Source organism: Pyxicephalus adspersus, chromosome 3 (assembly GCF_032062135.1).
Source record: "Pyxicephalus adspersus chromosome 3, UCB_Pads_2.0, whole genome shotgun sequence".
Lineage (NCBI taxonomy): Eukaryota > Metazoa > Chordata > Amphibia > Anura > Pyxicephalidae > Pyxicephalus > Pyxicephalus adspersus.
In genome coordinates, this window is record NC_092860.1 from 61,457,331 (window position 1) to 61,477,570 (window position 20,240).

The 20,240-nt window shown below is 40.8% G+C and overlaps 1 protein-coding gene across 10 annotated transcripts in view; it reads right to left on the reverse strand.

The window, feature by feature from the left end:
- The window catches only part of KDM4B (lysine demethylase 4B), a 189,640-nt gene that overhangs the window by 109,789 nt on the left and 59,611 nt on the right, over positions 1-20,240 (reverse strand). For 7 of the 10 annotated variants that reach the window (XR_011919846.1, XM_072404900.1, XM_072404899.1 and 4 more), the window contains 4 exons: positions 14,473-14,576; positions 14,246-14,383; positions 13,975-14,165; positions 1,500-1,651 (listed from right to left, as the gene is read on the reverse strand). Coding sequence is in view for 7 of the 10 variants with exons in the window: in XM_072404900.1 (XP_072261001.1) it covers positions 1,500-1,651; positions 13,975-14,165; positions 14,246-14,383; positions 14,473-14,576 (585 nt within the window). In the remaining 3 variants the exon portion in view is untranslated. The other 3 variants (XR_011919847.1, XR_011919848.1, XM_072404906.1) reach the window with 3 other exon arrangements.

A 20,240-nucleotide genomic window follows, 5' to 3' on the forward strand; every position in this document is an offset into this window, starting at 1 on the left:
ATTGCAAAAGTGGTTTCCACAGACCTCGAAGGAGTGCTGGAGATACCATCAAGCTATTGGCTCTATTGCTCACATATGGTGAAATAGTCCACTAATTCAAGGACAAGTACTTTTGCTCAATGAACAGATTATGGGTCTCTAGGCCCTGGCTACCCCAGTTCTCGGTTTACTACATATTTAGAGAGTCTTCCCTATGAAAATACAAGTTGTTTATTATAATTCACTTGTTAATTACTGCAAAAACATTGATCCCAATTTTTTGGAAATCCTCCAAAGTGTCTTCCATACGGTCGTTACTCATTAAAGCGGAACTAAAGTAAAAAAAAGCACTTACCTTTAATCCCGCAGATCCCTCGATGGCACAGGACCTTTCCTTGATGCGCTCCTGCATTGTCTTGGAATTCTTCGTCCCAGCCCAGGGGAAAAACCTGGCGCCACCATCTTCAGTTCTCTTTTCCAGTCTTCTTGCTATGTCACTCTTGCACTCACCCAATCACACCCATGAGCAGTGGAAAAAATGCCCCTTCTAAGCATGTCCAAGATTGGGCATGCGCAGTAGGAGCAGCCAGATGCCTTCTGAGATACATGACGTAGGTATCCCGGGAGGCTCTGCGCTCCCATACAGTCTTAATTGTTGCAATAATGTTTTCACAACAAATCAAGTTTGACAAAAAAAAAAAATATTTCTGTAATAACATCAACCTATTAAAGACTATATGAGAGTTTTGTGACCCTCATAGATCTTCTTTGTATTTGTGTATTAAAACTGCCTAAACTATTTTTAGAAGATTTAGGGTGCAACTAAACCCGCATCATAAACTGTTTCCCAAAAGAAAGTTCTATTTAAAAATAGTGAATATGTCCTTATCCAACATAACAGTGTTGTTTTTTACAGTGTTTCTAACTGCACTTTGGCTTCTTGCGCATACACAGTGCTCCACATATAGATCATGTCACATGTGATACTTGTAACAGTTGCCACTATGAGCTCTTAAAATATTGTTTAAGCCTTTAAATGGCTGGTGTCATAGCTAGAAGCATGTTCAGTACCATGAAACTGCAGATGAAGGTTATGCCAGCTAGGAAGGCATAATGCAGGTGGACGGTTTACTTCCACCTTAACAGTAAATAACATTTGGGTAAAGTAGGAGAATAAGGTAATTATTACAGTATGCCATGCTTTTAAAAAAGACAGCGTTACAGTTTGCTGTAAAGTATATGACTTCAAAAGCATGAATGAGAATTTAGATTCACATTTTTTCTGTATGATGATCAGGAAAAACTGACCACATCTCTCTAAATACCTTCTTTTTTGTGTGTCAGTTTTGCTTATTTTGATGGCTGTGATAAGTGAAGGAATTAGGATTTTTAGGTGTGAATGGTTTGTATAGATGTAAAAGAGCATTGTTGTGTATGGTACATTTAATGTCTAATATGTAACACGAGTAATAGCACATATTTTGATCTCTAGGTAACAACAAATAAAACTTCATACAAACCTTCAGGACACTTTTTATTTTCTATGTTCTCCCCACACTTCTTGATTTCATCCTCTCTCTCTTCTGGAATGGAATCTGGGCCAAGCACCTCCCTCAACAGCTTTTGATCTTGTATTTTCTGTCTGCGGGGCTGAGAACGTTTCTTGTATGTCCTACATAAGAAGATCAAGTAATCTCAAAAGCAGCAGTGTTAAGACAAATAAAAATAAAATCACAGAAGACATTATTATGTAGCTGCAAAGTGTCTAGATATATTGCTTGGAAGGTTAAAAAAGGAACCTGGAAGGAACCCTGAAAGTGTTCTTCTGTGTTATAAACACAACCTATAAACATAGACCACAAATAAACTATGGCATTGGTCTAGTGTATTATCTCAATTGATTACACATTATATAACACAAAAGGTAAAAAAAGGGGGGAAGGAGAAAAAAGTGTCTAATGGAAAAAAATGGCTAAATGCGTAATGGATAGGGAACCAAAAATTTACAATATGCAAGTGGTCCCATATGCTTTGCCGGTACCTTGAATGCAAATGTAAAAATGTAAAGTCCTAACAAAAAGTAAGCACAGAGGTGCAAAATAAAGCATCAGCTATTGTATACCACACACTCACAAGCAGTTTTAAAGCTGAAGCGGTCTTCCCTGTTTCCCTTTTCATCACCACAGTGATAAAATAACACAAACCGATAACTAGTAGCCTAAATAACCATGTAGCAGTAGAGACAGTCTCAAATGTTAGGTAAACCTTAAAATTAAATTGGAATTTAAGCATTTCTGTATTATTAAACTGTCACTGCATGTTAGGGTATGTCCCTATCTATTTAATATGAAATCACTTGATCCTGCCAGCTCTCCTGTCAAATTCTACCCACAGTGAACATGGAAGCAGAGTTGACAAAGTCAGATGATCAGAGCTACGGGAAACCATGCAGAGAATGTACAATACAGAGAATGTATTTTTCCACTGTGACATTCTGGAAGCCTAAAACCTATTTTAGTTTACATGCCTGCTTCATTTGGAAGGAAGACTGTACAGTAAAAACTATTACAGTAAAAATATTTCTAGAACAGGGTTACTAGATCTTCAGTGACTAAATATTATGCTGTGATTTTTTAAAGACTTTTTAGATACAGTAAAAGTTAAATCAAGAACCCAGAAAAGTCAGCAAAGTCTGGGCTCCTTAACCCTTGTTCAGGACATATATGCCAGGAAAAAAAAAAATACTGTATTTTTCAGACCATAAGACGCACTTTTTGCGTCCAAGAGGGGGGAAAATGGGGGTGCGTCTTATAATCTGAATGCCGGCTGCAGTTCCGGCTGCCTAGTATTCCACCTGCAGCATGGCCCCCTCTGTTCTGCAGCCTACCCTGCCCGGATTACAAAAAGCATAAAGCCGTCCACCCCTACCTTATCCCATCGATTGCAGAGCCCTGCCTTCCCCCTTCCCTGTGTTTATCAGCAGCTCACAACTATAGAGATGATGGGGACATGTTTCTGTGTGAAAAGGCTCCGTGTAACAGTGGGGAGTGGGGAGGGAGGCAGAGGGAGCAGGAGGAGTGCAGTGTGAGGTCAGTCTGGGTTTCTTGTGCAGGAAGTCATTCTCCTATGACAGGTGAGCTGTAGCTTTCCTGCCACTTGGGTCTTGTAGTGCAATCTCTCTGTACAATGTTCTGCCATGCAATGTCTCTGTGCAATGTTCTGCTGTGCGATGTCTCTGTGCAATGTTCTGCTTTGCAATATTCAGCCATGCAATCTCTTTGTGCAATGGTCTGCCATGCAATTCCGATCTCTCTCTCCTAGTGTGATAGGCACAAAAACTGTGTGATTACTATGACAGTGTAGTAATTAGCAATGTATGGAACAAATAATCCCCAAACATTCAAGAATAAATTTTATTAAATATTTCTTTATACAATTTGGTTCAGAATATTTTTTTTCTTGTTTTCTTCCTCTAAAACCTGGGTGCGTCTAATGGTCAGGGGTGTCCTATGGTCCGAAAAACATGGTATACTGTTTCAGTCTGGTATTATGATGGGTTTTTAACCAATTAGAATTTTCTCTGCTAAAGTAGGCTGGGTAAACTGTAGTTTTGATTGGATATGAGAATGCATTTTTTCATTATATGCATTAGTACACTGGTACAGCATGCTATAGGCTCTGCTCACCCTAAGCAGCTCAATCACATGCTATCACATGATTACAAAGGTGTTCTTGTTTTGAATATTTGTGTGAGTTTGCTATCTCCAATAAAGAAAGTATTGCACTATATTTCCTGTTTGTTTCTTGGGTGGAATAACTTATCTATGGAAATGTTGGAGAAATTGCTAAGGCTTTAGATATGAACAGCAGGTCTGGCTTTGTGCTTCCAGATGACGTCTTTGGAAAATCTGCCTGCTATACCTTATAAGGGAGTCATTCGAACTGTTCTTGGTGTTCACCATTTCCAGCCAAAGGATGGCAACTATATTAAGGTGAAGATTTTTTTATTTGCATATATATCTATAATTAGGTGGATCAATTTTGCATTACATCATATTCAACTTTTATTATTTTTTTTTTTATTGATTTTAGAAACACACTTTTTTGGCTTCATTCTGTTTTCGAGACTCCACTCTTTAATGTTAATGTTAAGGTTTAATGTTACTTTATCATAAAAACTTATAAGTTGCCACCTTACAAACTTTAAAAACAGACACCTGACAGCAAAAGGCTAAAGATGTGCTCACCTATTCACGTAAATGGAGTTGAGACTAAAAATTTGTGGTATTCCAGTAAACCAACTGGTTCACAAAAAAGAAGAAACCAGTTCATCTTGACAAGTGAGTATCAGGCCAATGGGTATTGAAAAAAAAGCCACCGACACTTGACTGGCCAAGCATTGGAAAAAAAAAAACACTAAGATCCAAAATTAATTACCAAAATGTTGACTTTCTCTTGAGGCTCTGGCAAGGTATCTGGGAGGTCAAAACCCCCACCTTCCTTACCCATCAAGAAAATTTCACACTTGTCATGATTGATCTTGGAACCCGAGGCCTTTGCATATTGATCACTTTCCAAGACTACCACCTGCGCTTACCTTTCCTGGAGATAATCACAGATACATCATCCGCATGGTTCACACTCTAGCCTTTAAATGAAGGGGACAATTGTGAACATGTATCACAGGGGACTCACTGGGGATCCTAGTTGCACCCTCGAACTCACTTTAAATTATTTCACAATCTTATCATTCAGTAGGAAAATTTTATTTTTGCCCCCTCTGGACTTAATTACCGATAAATTTAGGTTGTAAGCCGCATCTGCCAAGCGGCAAAGATATTTATGATTCACCCAATCAAAAGCTTTTGCCTGATCCAATGCCTGCAGATATTTCCTCCAGCCAGCAGCCCTGCATCCCAATGCCTCCCATATAGCTACCACTGCTGAGAATGCCAGAGGAAAATTTTTGCCAGGAATTTTCTATTGACATTGAAAGTGCTAATTGGGCACCAATTCTCAATGAATCCTTCCCCTTTGACAGGAGAATCACAGTGGATCACCTCATGGAGGGAGGAAGCAAACTCTCTAGACAGTCATTGAAAATCACTGCTAACCAAGGGGCCATATTGGATGTAAAACATGTATAAAACTCAGCTGACAATCCATCCAGCCCAGGTTATTTCTTGGTGGTCAACTTATCTATAGCATAGCACAGCTCATCCACGGTGATTGGTCCTGTCAAATCCACAGCAAAATGTTGAGAATTTACCAAACCTGCTGTGGATCTTAAAAAACACTCCATACTGTCTCAAGGTTTTTGTCCTGGGAGAGCTGCATAATATGTCCTAATGAGAAACTAAACAAAAAACTGCCAAAAAAAAAAAAAAAAAATACACGTACCTTTAATCCCGCAGTGCAGTCCATCCGGGGGTGTCTTGCATCTGGTCCCGGATCGTCCCGGCATCCTTCAGACACCGCCATCTTCTTTTTTTCTTTCAGGTTCTTCGTCCTACCTCACCCGACCCAGGCGAGATCGAGTAACATAGGATGAAAACAAATTTGCTGATCTCACTGCGCGTGTCTGAGATGGGCAAATTTTTTTTCCCCACAAAAAGGCTCCTTCTGCGCATGCCTGAGATGCTCAGGCATGTGCAGAAGGAGCACCCAAGAGCCTCCCAGGATGCCTGACATAGGTATCCCGGGAGGCTTTGCGCTTCCATTCATTGGTGATCAAGAATTAGGGGCGGTGCTGCACCCTTTTTTTTAAAATAAAAACAGAATTTTTACCTTACATAAAAACAGTTGTCTACCCTTTTATGTAAAGTGAAAATTCTGAGTTTAGGTATGCTTTACCTGTGTACACATCCACCAGACCTGCCTGTCTAACCATTTTTATTAAAAAAGACACATCCCAGCTTGTCTCTGAAACCCTTCCCAGGCTAATAACAATGGTAAAATCACCTCCAAAGACAATCTGCTGGGAAGTAAAAAAAAAGGTCTTAACCTTGTTGAAGAGGCATTTCCCATCCCATTTTATCTAAGGCCCATATAAGGTGAATATAAGGTTCTGCTCTTCCACCAAGGCGTCTATGACATTATATATATATATATCTACTTCATTAATCCTCCGACAAGTTACCTTATCGGTTTTAAAAAGACTCGTGACTCCACTGTAAAGCTCAGCCGCAGGAGACCAGAAGGAGGGTCCGCACCTCCACCCCCTTTTTGCTAAATGTATATCGGCTAAAGAACTGAGCTTGGTCTCCTGCAAAAATAAAATGTCAGCATCAAACTCACTTAGCAAAAAAAAAAAAAAAGTCCATGTCACCAGTGCTTACAGATTACAGACCTTACCTGTTTCCAAACTACTTACTGACCCCAACCTTTTTAGTGTACATTCTGATTCTTCCATAAATTCAATCTCCGACCCGCCACCATCATTTGATAACACCCCGAAAGCCACTCTAAATCTTCTTTAGAAGGTTTGGGACCCTCCTGAAACCCACTTACCTTTATGACCCTATTTCTATCCTAGTTGATCTCCGAGTAATTGTGAAGTGCTGTTAGTGTTCTCTTCCTTACACATCCTTACCCTTTTGGGGACCTAAAGCCACACATCCTATGTGTCTGTCTGGGAAGTATCAGGAATAACCCCAGGGGAAGACACATATACACTCAGCCCAGACTCCTGAACAACATCCTAAACTCCAGCCACTGTAAAAGGGAAAACCTCAGGCACCACTTCAATAGACTTTGCAGATTCCTAAACTGAACATTCTTTGCCACCCTCCTGTTCCATTCTTAAAAGTTCTTCACAAACTTTTCTTAATAAAGGACTGTCTTTGGGCACTCCTGGGCATCATATCATCCCACTCTCTGGATTCTTTACAGGAAGATTAATATCTATCCCAGGATAAGTTTATCCTTCCTGGTCTTACAAATGAGAGGTCATGTTCCCCCAGACCTACAGTATCTAATAATGCAGAAATATTGGTACTTCAAAGTTAAATTTACTACGTACCTTCTAGTGGTGGGGTACCACTATTCATCCATTTTATTTGCACCAGATTCTTTTTTTATAATATGTATCTCAGTTTTAGTGGTTGCCTGCAAATAGGATTTTGGGGTACTGGTGCAATTGTCCTCTACCATGAGGCTATCCCCAGATACATGACAAAATCATGTCATCATTGACATCCTTCTGAATCCACCAGACCTTTTGCTTGGCAGTTTCATATTGTTCATAGAAACAACATTCAAAAGTTTACTTGGGGGTCAAAGTTTCAGTCCATGTTTTACTGATAGCAAAAACAGAACGATCCATGACACTGGACTTAGAGATTATTCCAGCAGAGGGTGCTGTAGCAGGAGAGGGCATTGTAACAAGGGAGTCAACAATAGCAACAGACACAGCACTGTCCACAGTCTGTCACGGCTCCACAAGGCAAAGTGGTGGACCCACTGTGTCACCCACCCTGAGGTGCGGAGTCTAAGCAGTAGCTTGGTTTTCTCCAGAGCCTCTAGAGGTGAGAATGTTGTGCGGCAAGCTACTGCCAGGTTGCGGCCCCCGTGCCCACCAAGGCAGGTGACTGTCAACAAGCAGGAACTGAAGCGTAGTACAAAAGGAAAATCCAGGAGGGTAGTCAGACAAGCCAAAAGGTCAGGACTGGCAGTGAACAAGGATGGTCAGGAAACAGGCAAGAGGTTAAGACGGCCAGCAAGCAGGAGTAGTCAGAAACGAGCCAGGGTCGGTAAACAGAAAAACAGGAACAACAGACATAAACAACAGTAACCTGGAAGCAGAGCCAAAGGGACTACTTGTTCAGACAACTTCCTGTTGCCAGGTGACTTCCTTAAGAAGGACAGATGGGCGTAAATCAAGTGAGCCTCAGAAATCAATCCCACCAGCAGAGGGAGTGCTGTTGCTGGGATGGTCTCAGGTGGTATTTAGATGTTGGCCAGCAGAGAGAGCGCATCTGCAGAATACTTTAGTTCTCTGAGCCAAGGGAGCAGCTGACAGAGAATCACCTGACTTGGAGCAGGAAGAAAACAGGGTGTTGAATCCAGAGGCAGAGATGGTGCTGGCAGCAGGGGGCTGCAAGGAAGGTGAGCAAGAAGGAGGCACAGGTGACCTGGACTTGCGGGAATCTGTGACAGTACCCCCCCTCTTAGGGCCCCCTCCCCCGAACCCCCCTGGGTTTGTTGGGAAAGCTGGCATGGAATTCCTTAAGTAGGTGGGGCGCATGGAGATCTTTTAGAGCGACCCAGGAGCCTTCCTCTGGACCAGGTAATGTAGATAACCTCAGACAAGCCTGGAATACAAGATTTGTTCAGCCTTGTACTCCTCCTCCGAAGCAGCAGAATCAGGACCCGGCGGAGTGTATTCCAAAGAGAATTTGTTAGGAACAACAGGTTTAAGCAGGGAAACATGAAATGCGTTATGGATCCTAAGGGATGGAGGCAGATTCAACTTGTAAGTGACAGGGTTGACCTAGGACAAGACGGGGAACGGACCGATCAGCCGAGGTGCAAACTTGAGAGAAGGAACTCGCAAGGGAATATGCTTGGTGGAAAGACAAACCTTGTCACCGGGGGACACCTGGGGAGCAGGAGCGCTCCTCTTGTCAGCCCATTTTTTGTAGCGTGCCAAGGAATGTAGCAAAGCCTCTTGGACTTTCTTCCAAACATGCTTGAGGTGATCAGCGGCAGCGACAGCAGCAGGAACGTCTGACACGAAAGGGTTAAGAGCAGGAATCTGAGGATGAAGACCGGAAACAATAAAAAAAGGAGACAACCCTGTGGATTCGCTGATGCGATTGTTGTGGGCAAGTTGGGCCCATGGCAGGAGTTCTGACCAGTCATCCTACTGGGAGTTGGTATACATACATAAGTATTGTTCAAGCGCCTGATTAATCCTTTCAGTTTGCTCATTGGCCTGGGGGTGATAGGCTGAACAGAAGTCTATTTGGATCTTTAGCTGACAACAAAGGGCCTTCCAGAAGTGGGAAGTGAATTGTACTCCGCGATCAGACACTATGTGGGAGGGTAGGCCATGTAGGTGAACAATTTCATTGAAGAAGATCTTCGCCAAGGTTGATGCAGATGGGAGACCTGATAAAGGAACGAAATGGGCCATTTCGGAGAAGCGATCAACCACAAACCAAATAGCAGTGACACCATTAGAAGATGGAATGTCGATGACAAAGTCCATGGAGATGTGTGACCAGGGTTGTTCCGGAGTGGGAAGCGTAATTAATGGGCCTGAAGGAAGCTTCCGTGGCACCTTATGTCGGGCACATTCGGTACATGTGGCCACAAAGTCCCTCACATCTTGTTTCAGATCCGGCCACCAGTATGTACGGCTGATCAGATCAAAGGTCTTCTGTTGCGCATGATGCCCAATTTCCTGTTGCCAGCTCACTTCCTTAAGAAGGGAAGATGGGCGTGGATCTAGTCAGCCGCAGACATCAATCCTACCAGCAGAGGGAGTGCTGTTGCTGGGATGGTCTCAGGTGTTATTTAGATGTTGGCCAGCAGAGGGAGCGCATCTGCGGAATACTCTGGTTCTCTGAGGCAAGGGAGCAGCTGACAGAGAATCACCTGACAACCTGAAGTAAACAGAGTGTTGGATCCAGAGCCAGAGATGGTGCTGGCATCAGGGGGCTGCAAGGAAGGTGAGCAAGAAGGTGGCAGAGGTGACATGGACATGCAGGAATCTGTGACATAGTCTCTATGAGTCTACAAGCAGATACAGCACTGTCCATGTGTTCTACAGGATCACAAGTCACAGCGGGCACAGGATTGTGCATAGGCTCTGTAAAAATACTAGTCTCAGCAGACACAATAGCAGGGAGGCATAGAAGGGGATACAGATTCAGGACCACACAATCCTCAGCAAGCAAAGCAGTGGCTGCGGTTTCCTGCTGAAATCGTCCTGGTTGCCTAAGCTATATTGATGTCGATTCCAGGTTCGCCTTCTTTCTCACTTAGGTGAATCCTCAGCAAAAGTCACAGTCTGCACACTGGGGAATGTGACATCCTCCATAGTCCCTGCAGATTCAGCCAAAAACATTACCTGCTCTCTGATTACTTTGCCTGATCTAGGCACAGAGTCTTCAGCCTTGCTGTCCTCCTCTCCCACCTGTAAGCAAAACTTGTCCTGCTGCAAACAGATATCAGGCAGTTGCATAAACTGCAGGTCACCGTCAGGTGAGTTATCTCCCAGATCTCCATAGGATTGAGCCATCCTCCCTGGCCTGCAGGCCGGGGCCCTGTGGTTTTTTGGGGAGCTCACGGAGACATACCTTCCGCAGATCACCATCTTCTGGGCAGGGTCCTCTCCTCCTCCTAAATCATTGTATCTGTCATTTGCAACCCCTACTTAATGCACAATGCCGCATAATATGTTGGGGCCATATAAATACTGTTCAATAAAAAAGACTATATGTTTCTGATACTTTTGCACCTGGGTTTTAACAGCTACAACATTGAAGCCAGCGTTCCATATAAGTTGGTAAACTAAGAATGGTGGTTAAGAATGTAAGCAGTGAAATGTATAAATTCTAAACTACATTACCAGGTGCATTTTTTTCATTTTCCAGCATTTTATTTTACTAGCTGCCCAGCTGTTATCAGACAACTATTGAGGCTGAGCTTTGTGTACAAAGACAAGGGCAAGAGGGCTGTCAGTGAGAGACAGCAGCAGCCTGTCAGTTTTGCTTGCAGATGGACTGAAGATTTGTAACTTTTTCACTCCTGATCCTCTGTGAGAAGAACTGACAGGCTGCTGCCACTTAAGACTCTTTTTTGCCTACTACATGGAGCTTAGCACCATCTTGGAGGGGGCTCAGAGAGCTGCAGTTCTAAAGATCAATACCTATTTGCTGCCCACAGGAAAGCACTGGTATATACCAAAGCTTTCAGTCATGTGTAAAGTTTTTGTCAGTGACATAAATGTTGTTTTTTCAAAATTTTTTAGATTATTTTTTTTTGCATGTTTCTATAGTGTACTAAAGAACAATTATAAACCTTCCAGGTTTCAAAGGATTTACTGGCAAATACATCAAATTTATGTCAAACTTTACAGAGTTGCAGTAAACTTGTGAATGTGGATGTTGGATATCAGCTTCTATGCCAAATACTGATTGATGGTGATCCATTCTTGCACTGTATGTGTTTGGAGTTCATCACAATTAGTGGGCTTCTGCTTGTTTATCTACTTTTTGAGAACTGAACACAGGATCTAATTAGAATTAAGATATGGGGTGTTTGCCGACCATGGGTCCTATAGCTTATTGCTATGATCTCTGAGCCACTTTTGCCCTGTGACATGGTGCTCCTTGTGCCTGTATTGTTGGAAGAAGTTGCTTTTAGGATGTTTTGATACTATTAATTGTTCATGTCAGAATTGTGAGTAAGTCTATCTCTTTGGATGAGAGGCAACTACACGTAGGATTTGTGTCAAGATGCTTCACTGTTGGCATGACACAGGTCTCAGGGTAGCGTTCACCTATCTCTGGACAATTGATTTTCCAGGTGTCCCAAATATTCAGAAAAAGGATAAATCAGGGAAAATAACTTTTGCATACGTTTTCTGTTGCCCAGTTTTTTGACTTTCTGCAGAATTATAATCTATTCTTGTTTTTCTTGGAAAGAATTGGCTTCATTGCTGCCCTGTTGTTATTGTCTAAAAGTATTCGCTCCACTGTGTGTGAAGACCAACTCACACCCCACTGCTGCCAATATTGAAGTAGCTTTGCACTGGCAGCAACATAATTCTGTAACTAACTCCACAGGAGGAGATGGTCCTGACACTTGCCGGACACTCTTGGATGTCCTGAAGTGTTCTTCACCGCTACTGAACTTCTCCCCTTGAAGTTCTTGTTGATCCGGTAAATGGTTTTTACAAGTGCAATGTTCTTAGCAGTTCCTTGCATTTTCAGGGCCATATTCCCTTCACATGTAAAATGACTTTTTTATGCTAAAAAAACTCCTTGCAATTACTTAATATGCATCTAAATCACTCTGCACAATAATCTAATAACGTGATTAGCCACCACAAAAACTGAAGCTGCAAATTTTTCAGAAAACATTGGTGTCACACTCAACTTTTGGCCGGAGATTCTAGGACAGTTTACTCATTGGGAAAAATCCATGCCCCTACTGTTTCCAATACTTAATTTTTTATACAACATATCCAATAGCATTTTTTCTCAATACTTAAACCTGATATGAAGTACAAAAGTACTTCTACTCTGAATTTATTACAATTTATTACGGTTGTTAGTTATGGTTGTCCACCTTTAAAGGTAAAGGTATATGTTCCACAGCCTAGGAACCCCCCCAAGCCCAAGAACCCCCCCTACTACGCCCCCCCCCCCCCACACTTTATCAATCCAGACATTCTTGAGTATTATGTTGAATCTGTATTGCTATATTTGGTATGTTTGGTATTGGTATACAGTGATACCTCGGCTTACAAAGATAATTTGTTCCAGAAACACATTTGTTAGCCGAAACGTGATTTCCCATAGGTTATTTTTGTTCTAAATGCTGTCCACAATTTAAAGATAGGTTTTATAAAAATAGTAGAGCACAATATAAAAGGTCATAAACTCACCTAAGGCTGAAATGAACAGCTTCCCAATTGGAACAGTCAACATATTAGGCAGTGTGGGGTCAGTTAGTGTAAAAAATCCTCACGCTAATCCAACTTTATGGAGCCTAGACATTCATTAACTTCTGGAGCAAGCTGTGCTTTGACATGCAAAGAGAAACAACTGCAGAGATTGTCTTGGTCATTAAAGAGTTACAAGATATTGAAGAAGAGCTCACCCCCCTAAGATCACCCACAATCTCAGCTGTACTTAGCAAAAGATTTCTTCTGCAAATCATGCAAACCGCCCCCTCCCATCCTTCAGCCTCTGTCCTGCACACGAGCAGCAGAGAAGCCCCGTTCCTGCCTATTTTTTTTATGCATTTGTTAGCCGAGTCTCCTAAACAGTGTGTGTGTGTGTGTGTGTGTGTGTGTGTGTGTGTGTGGGGGGGGGGGGTCATTAGCTGAAACATTTGTTAGCAGGGCTTAGTTGTATTAAATTAAGCCTATGTGATCATGTGATCATGCACCCCCTTGTTTTCCATTTGCATTGCCTTCTGTATATTTAATTTTCTTTGCCATTCAACACAAAGTTTGAAAAAAAAATTAAAAGTTGTTTGATGCTTTTGCCTATCCTTGCTTGTATACTGCATGCTGTATTTGATTTTCAAATTCATAGTGCAACAAACAAATAATTTTCAATCTGAACATTCAGGAAATCACAAATTTCCTACTTTGTAAAATGTTTTAGAATGTGTATGAACTAATAATGTGCTGATGGATAATTGTTTGTCGGTATGGCAAAAACATCTCATTTTGTTTAGAACCAACATTTCTACTTCCCACTTTTTTTTTATATTCATTCAAATATTAGACCACAATTGTTAAAAACATATCTTGAACCTCTCTAAATACCCTGGTCAATGTTTTTCACTCTGTATTACTATGAGTTCTACATGGGTGTTTGTCTAATAAAATGACACCCTAAACTAAATTTGTACACAGGATGATAATAATTTGGGTTTCCACCTGAACTCATCACAACTCCTAATAGTGGTCCTAAAATCAGAGGGCTACTCATACACCCTTCTACTTGGACAATGTTTTAGGCCTTAAGGTGAAAAAAAAAATTTTTTAGGCCTTAAGGTAAAAAAAAAGAACCAACCAGTCAGGAATTCTGTGGAATTAATAAATGAAAGGATTCCACCCATACTGGTGAAACTTTGGGATGCTTTAGGGAACACATACATTCCAGAATCCCTGTATTTGAGCTTACTGAGCATACATACAGAAGTCAGGAGTAAATGGCTAGGTTTCCATATATTCCTGTTATGAACATGAAAGATATTAGGCTTATTCACATCTCCAGTTGCTGACACTTCTCTGCTTTTTGCACATACCTGCTGCCAGCTTTTCCCTGGGCTTTTCTTTTAATCCAAGCTTCTAGTTCTGGACTTGTTACCTCAGTAGGTTTAAGATGATCTAGAGTAGTGAAATCTTTTCCTTGTTTCCACATTTCATAGCGATCAGGTTGAAGGAACTTTACAAATACATCCATAGAAATCTTGACCATGTCTTTCCGACATGTACACTATTAACAGAAATTATCAGATTGTGATACATAATTTGTTTATTTCTTTGTATATTTTATAAAAGACAAAAATGCCATACCTGTGTAGCCATTTTGCCATAGTCAATCCAACGCAATGTGGCAAAATTTGTGGATTCTGCACAGTTGAATCCATGGTTAAAACCAGCATGGTATCCATATGGAAATGTTATCATAAACTCACCGGCTTCCTGGGTGATCTATTCATGAGCAGAATATACACAATGCACAAACATGAGGTCATCAACAACAAAAAAGAAAATTTTCTCAAATTTTCTTAAAAACTAACCCGGTCAAAAGGAATTCCATATTTCTTCAAAATAGAAGGGGAAATTAGAGTCATTTTATGTCTCAGAAAAGCATCACACCCTTGGGAACTGCCAGGAAAAAAACCTGTGGAGCAAAACACTTAATAAGTAAGGGGGAAAATATGAAAACAAACAGTTGCTTGGGCATCATATGAAATATCTTACTTCTGAATCTTACTGAATCCTACTTCTAGTATTAAAGTTTTTGTCAAAATTTTTAAAAGAAAATAGTAGACTTAAGGTGCACAGGCAATATACTTTAAATAAGGGATTCACTCAAGCTCTGGAAAGGCAAGTGCTAGGCCAGGTATTACAAACAATCATTACTTAGGTAACAGACAGGCAGATTATGTCTATTTAAGGGAACTGCCATTCATTGCACAATCACTGGCTTAGGACCTGGGCCTAGGTAGTTAATGGTATAAACCAAGTATAAAGGGCACACCATGACTTTGAGAGAAATACTAAGTTAATGGGCATTGTGAGGTGGTGTCTCACTGCAGTAATTTCTGCTGTGTCTTTCTCTTGCAGAATAAACATAATGAAGTTCTAAAGAGAGTGTTATGATCCTCCTACTGCCTTGTAACATAGGATCACCTGAGGTGCGGAATCTATTCCACACATGGTCTTTGCCAGAGCACCTCACAAGGTGTAATGGGCTGGCAATCCTAGTGACTACCAGACATTTTGCTGCAAGATGCTTCCAGGTCTTGGACCCCAGGGTCACCCTGCCAGAGCGAGGACCAGCAGCGGTAGGCTTCTGTGTAGAGACAGGCAGAGAGTCAGGCGTGATCATGAAACGCACCACAGGTAAGGGGGCATCAGAATTCAGGTGGAAGGTCAGGGCAGATGGCAGACAAGACGGAGTGTTTTTTAAGATTCACACGGGGTTTGGAAAATGTTTCACATTCTACTGTGGATTTGACAGGACTGATCACAGTGAATGAGGTGTGTTATGCTATAGATACGTTGACCACCAAGAAATCACCTTGACCAGATTAGGTTTTATTAATATAATAAAATCAGTCTAGCCCCTTGGTTAGTGGAGGTCAATGGCTGTCTGGAATAGGGTTTGCTCCTTCACTCCATGAGGTGATCTGCTGTGATTCTCCTGACAAAGGTGAAGGATTCATTGAGAACTGAGAGAGAAGTTCATTCTAAACAGTGTTAGCTGTCTGGGAGGCCTTGGAGAGATGCAAGGCTGCTGGCTGGAGGAAATATCAGCTGGCATTGGATCAGGCAGAAGCTTTTGATCGGGTGAATTATGAATATATCTGTGTCAGGAGTCTGCAGACACCGTATGGAGCCAGAGCACACAACAGACAGAGTTATCAGTAGCTCTCAGCAGCAGGAAGCTGGTCTGTAAGGCAATTCAGCAGTTTAAGTAAATGACAAAGTCCCAAAGGTGATAGCTTATGTAGGAATCGTAGAGCTAGATCACGTGATGGACCACAATAATTAGACAAGGGACACAGGAAGCTACAGGGTTTATATAGTAAGCCAAACATTCTGATTGGTCTCAGAAAAAGGATCAGGTTAAAGCAAACCCACCCAATAAATCACAAGGCAAAAGATCAGATTTATCAAAGGTCTCAGTGGCAGCCATGCAAGGCAACAGTCTGGAACCGAGAAGACCATAGTTTAATCCCAAGCGTCAGTTTTTGACATTTTATCTGGTTCCAAAGAATTTTCTTCTGGGCCATAGCCTCACCTTTTTACCTAGATTTTGTAGTCTGCCACAAAGTAGTTGAGAGTCAAGAATCTTTTCCACAAATTCTTGGTCACCTTCTACTTGAAACGGAGCTGCTGGAGAGATTGTGAGGCTAGGAAGTGTTCTTTAAAGTGTTCTCTTTAAATAGTTTGTATAATGAAGTGTAAAAAACAGGGTCAATCTTCAGTGTTACTGGTAGTGTGAATTTGAATATAACAGGATTATTTTGAGACAAAATTTCAAATGTTCCAATAAACTTGGGACCAAATTTAGAAGCAGATAACTTGAGTTGAAGATGTTTAGTAGAAAGCCACATTTTATTTCCCATCTTATGAAGGTAAGGCTCGACAAGGTTTATCTGCCATTCTCTTGTAAGATTCTTGTGCAAACTTCTTGCAAACTTTCTTTGAGCCATTTTTTATGTTTTTGTAATGCAGAGAGTCTCTCTTTAAATAGTTAGTCAGGTTGAAAAAAGACACAAGTCCATCAAGTTCAACCACTAGATATAAAACCCTATAGACATAGTCGATCCAGAGGAAGGCAAAGAAAACCCCCAGATACAATTTGCTCTAACAGGGGAAAAAAATCCTTCCTGATTCCCTGAGACAATTGGATGTTCCCTGGATTAACAGTTTCTGTTATCTTTACTTTAAAGCTTAAATACTCAGTTATTTTGTGAGCTTCTTCAAAAGCATATAGCTTTTCCTAAAGCAAGCTATAGTAGTTGTTGAAACTACTTCCTTAGGGAGTCTATTCGACATTTTACAGACCTTACAGTGAAGAATCCCTTTCTTATCCTAATCATAAACTTCTTATCCTTCAGACACAGAGTGCCCTCTTGTCCTTTGTAATGAATTAAAGTGAATAGTTGGGAAGATATTTCTCTAAATGTTGAATGCAGCATGATCATATTCCCCCTTAAATGTCTCTTGTCAAGGGAGAATAGATTCAGTTTAGCTAATGCCTCATAGCTTAGTTCCTCCATTCATTTTATTAGTTTAGTTGCCCTTTTCTTCACTCTCACCAATTTTTGTGAACTGGTGCCCGAAACTGGACTGCATATTCCAGATGTGGTCTGACCAATGCTTTGTACAGGGGCAGGATTATGTCTCGATCTCTGCTGTCTATACTTCTTTTAATGTAAGAAAGTACTTTTCTAGCTTTTGATATTGCAGCTTTGATCTACAAGAACCCCAAGATCCTTGTTCTGACTCCCCCAAATGTATTCCCCCTGGACAGTATGAAGCATGCATGTTGTTAGCCCCAAGTGCATTAAGTTACTTTTCTCAATATTAAATGTCATTTGCCACTTGGCTGCCCAATCAATCAGATCTGCTTGTAGATTACAGACATCCTGTATAGACTTAATTCCATTACATAGTTTGGTGTCATCTCATCTGCAAACACAAAAATGGTACTTTTAATTCCAAACTCTACATAATTTATAAAGATGTTAAACAGTAAAAGTCCCAACACTGAATCCTGGGGTTCACCACTAATAACTTTAGACCATTCAGAGTATGAATCATTAATCACTATTCTCTGGATGCGTTTTTTAAGCCAGTTCTATATCCAAATACAGTTTGACTTTTCTAAACCTATTGACCCTAATTTTCATATTAGCGATCTGTGGGGTCATGTGTCAAATGCTTTAGGTAAGTCCAAGTACACTTTAATTACTTCCTCATAAAAAGAGTACATTTGACAACTTTGGTCTTTCTTGAATCCATGCTATAACTTATTATATTATTTTCTAGCAGAAACTTCTCTATGTGGTTCTTCATCAAACTCTCTAGGACCTTTCCAACTCTGGACGTTAAACTTACCGATCTGTAGTTACCTGGTAATAGCTTTGCTCCCTTTTTGAATACAGGAACCACATTGGCCTTCACCAATTTATTGGTACTATGCCAGTGAATAAAGAGTCTCTAAAAATTAGAAACAATGGCTTTGAAATAATTGAGCTCAACTCTTTCAGGACACAAAGATGTAATCCATCATGTCCTGGTGCTTTATCAACCTTCATTTTGCCCAACTGTTTCTCAGTCATATCAATTTTGAACCATTCTGGCTCATTTAAGACATTGCTATTCGCAATTTGGACTTAAGCTCTCCCATTTTCCTTTGTGAACACAGAGCTAAAAAAGTGTTAAGTAAATCTGCCTTTTCTTTATCCCCAGTTACCAACCCTGAGGCATTCTTTAGGGGGCCTACATGCTCAGATCTTAAATGTGTTAATAGTTAATTTAATTTTAATATATTTTAAAATGTTGGGGTTTTCCTTACGTTTTTCGGCAATCTGTCTTACATCTTTTGTTTACATTCTTTATAGCTTTCAAATAATGAATGTGATCCTTCATTTTAATATTTTTGAAATGCCCTTTTCTAATTCTTTATGGCTTTTTTAACATTAGCTGTGAGCTGCATAGGGTTCATTTTTAGCCTCCTAAACCTATTACCCATTGGAATATATTTTTCAGTGCGTTTGTATAGAACAGAAACATTCCCATTTCTGTGCTGTATTCTTCGAGGAGAATATTCTCTTCCTGTCCAAGGTCACAGGGAGCTGCACCTAATAATAGAAATTTGCTCCTTTAAAATAAATGTTTTTATCTTTCCTGTTTTTGCTTCCTGTTTACAGCTTACATTAAATAAAATCAATATAGTCACTGCTACCCAGATTCTCTTTTTTATGCACATTTGTTATACCTTCTGCATTGTTAGAAAGAACTAGGTCCAGCAGAGTATAATTTCTAGTTGGGGCTTCTATAAAGTGTACCATACAATTATCTTGTATTAAATTCATAAATTTGTGCTAGTAGTTGATTCTTTATGTCTTTCTTAGCACTGGGGGCCTATAGCAGACTCCAATAATTGTGTGTAATGCATCCCCACATTCAACTCCACCCATAATGCCTCATCGCTGGGTCCATCAACAATTTCTTCTTTCAAGTTCACTTTCAGATTACTTCTCATATACAGAAAGACACCACCACCCTTTCGCTTGACTCTGTCTTTACAATTCCCCTATTTTGTTTGTCAGACTTCTAGCATTGGTGAACATACTCCTTAAACTGCTGCATTTACCAGCACTGTTTTCCAAATCCTTTTGTTTTACAGTATAACTAGTACTGCACAATCCAATGTTTATGTGTAACATGAAAAACTCCTTATATTTATCCATAACCCTTCCCAAACTATCCCCAATCCACCCTCCATTAGTGACTGACCCCTGCCTGACCTTTCTGCCACTTTGTCCCCTCTGTCCTAGTTTAAATATTGCTTCACCATTCCCCCTACATCTTTCCCCCAGCACAGCAGACCCCTTCCATTTAGGTGCAAACCATCTCTGGCATATAGGTTGTACCAAAATGAAAAGCCAGCCCAGTACTCTAAGACTTAAAACCCTTCCTTTTTACACCAGAACTTAAGCTATTTGTTTAGCTGTCCAAGCTCCCACTGCTATTCCTGTGTTGCGCGTTGCACTGTTAGAATTCCACAGAATATAACCTTAAGGTGCGTACACACTTCCAATTTTTATCGTTCAAAACGAACGACGAACGATCGATTGGGCAAAAAATCGTTCGTAAAAAAGTAACCAACGACGCCGACGAACGAGGAAAGTCGTTGGAAACGAACGACCGGACCGGCGGATCGGATTGGACGACGATCGTTGAACATCGTTCGTGTGTGCGGTCGTTTGTTGATCGTCCATGATCTGAGCATGCGTAATGAACGAACGTTCGTTCACTTTCCTGTCGTGCACATAGTTCCTCTATCGCTCAAACGATCGTATCTATTGTGTTTACAATATCTACGAACGATCGTGTCGTTATCGCTATGTGCAGGATCGGTGCTATACGATCGTTCGTACATATATGCAGGGTCGTTCGTTTTCCAACGATAATAATTGGAAGTGTGTACGTAGCTTTAGAGATCCTTTCCTTCAACTTGCAACATAGTTCTTTAAAACTGATTTTTAAGAATCCTCCTCCATCTTCCATATATCTTGTCATTGGTTCCAACATGGACCAAGAC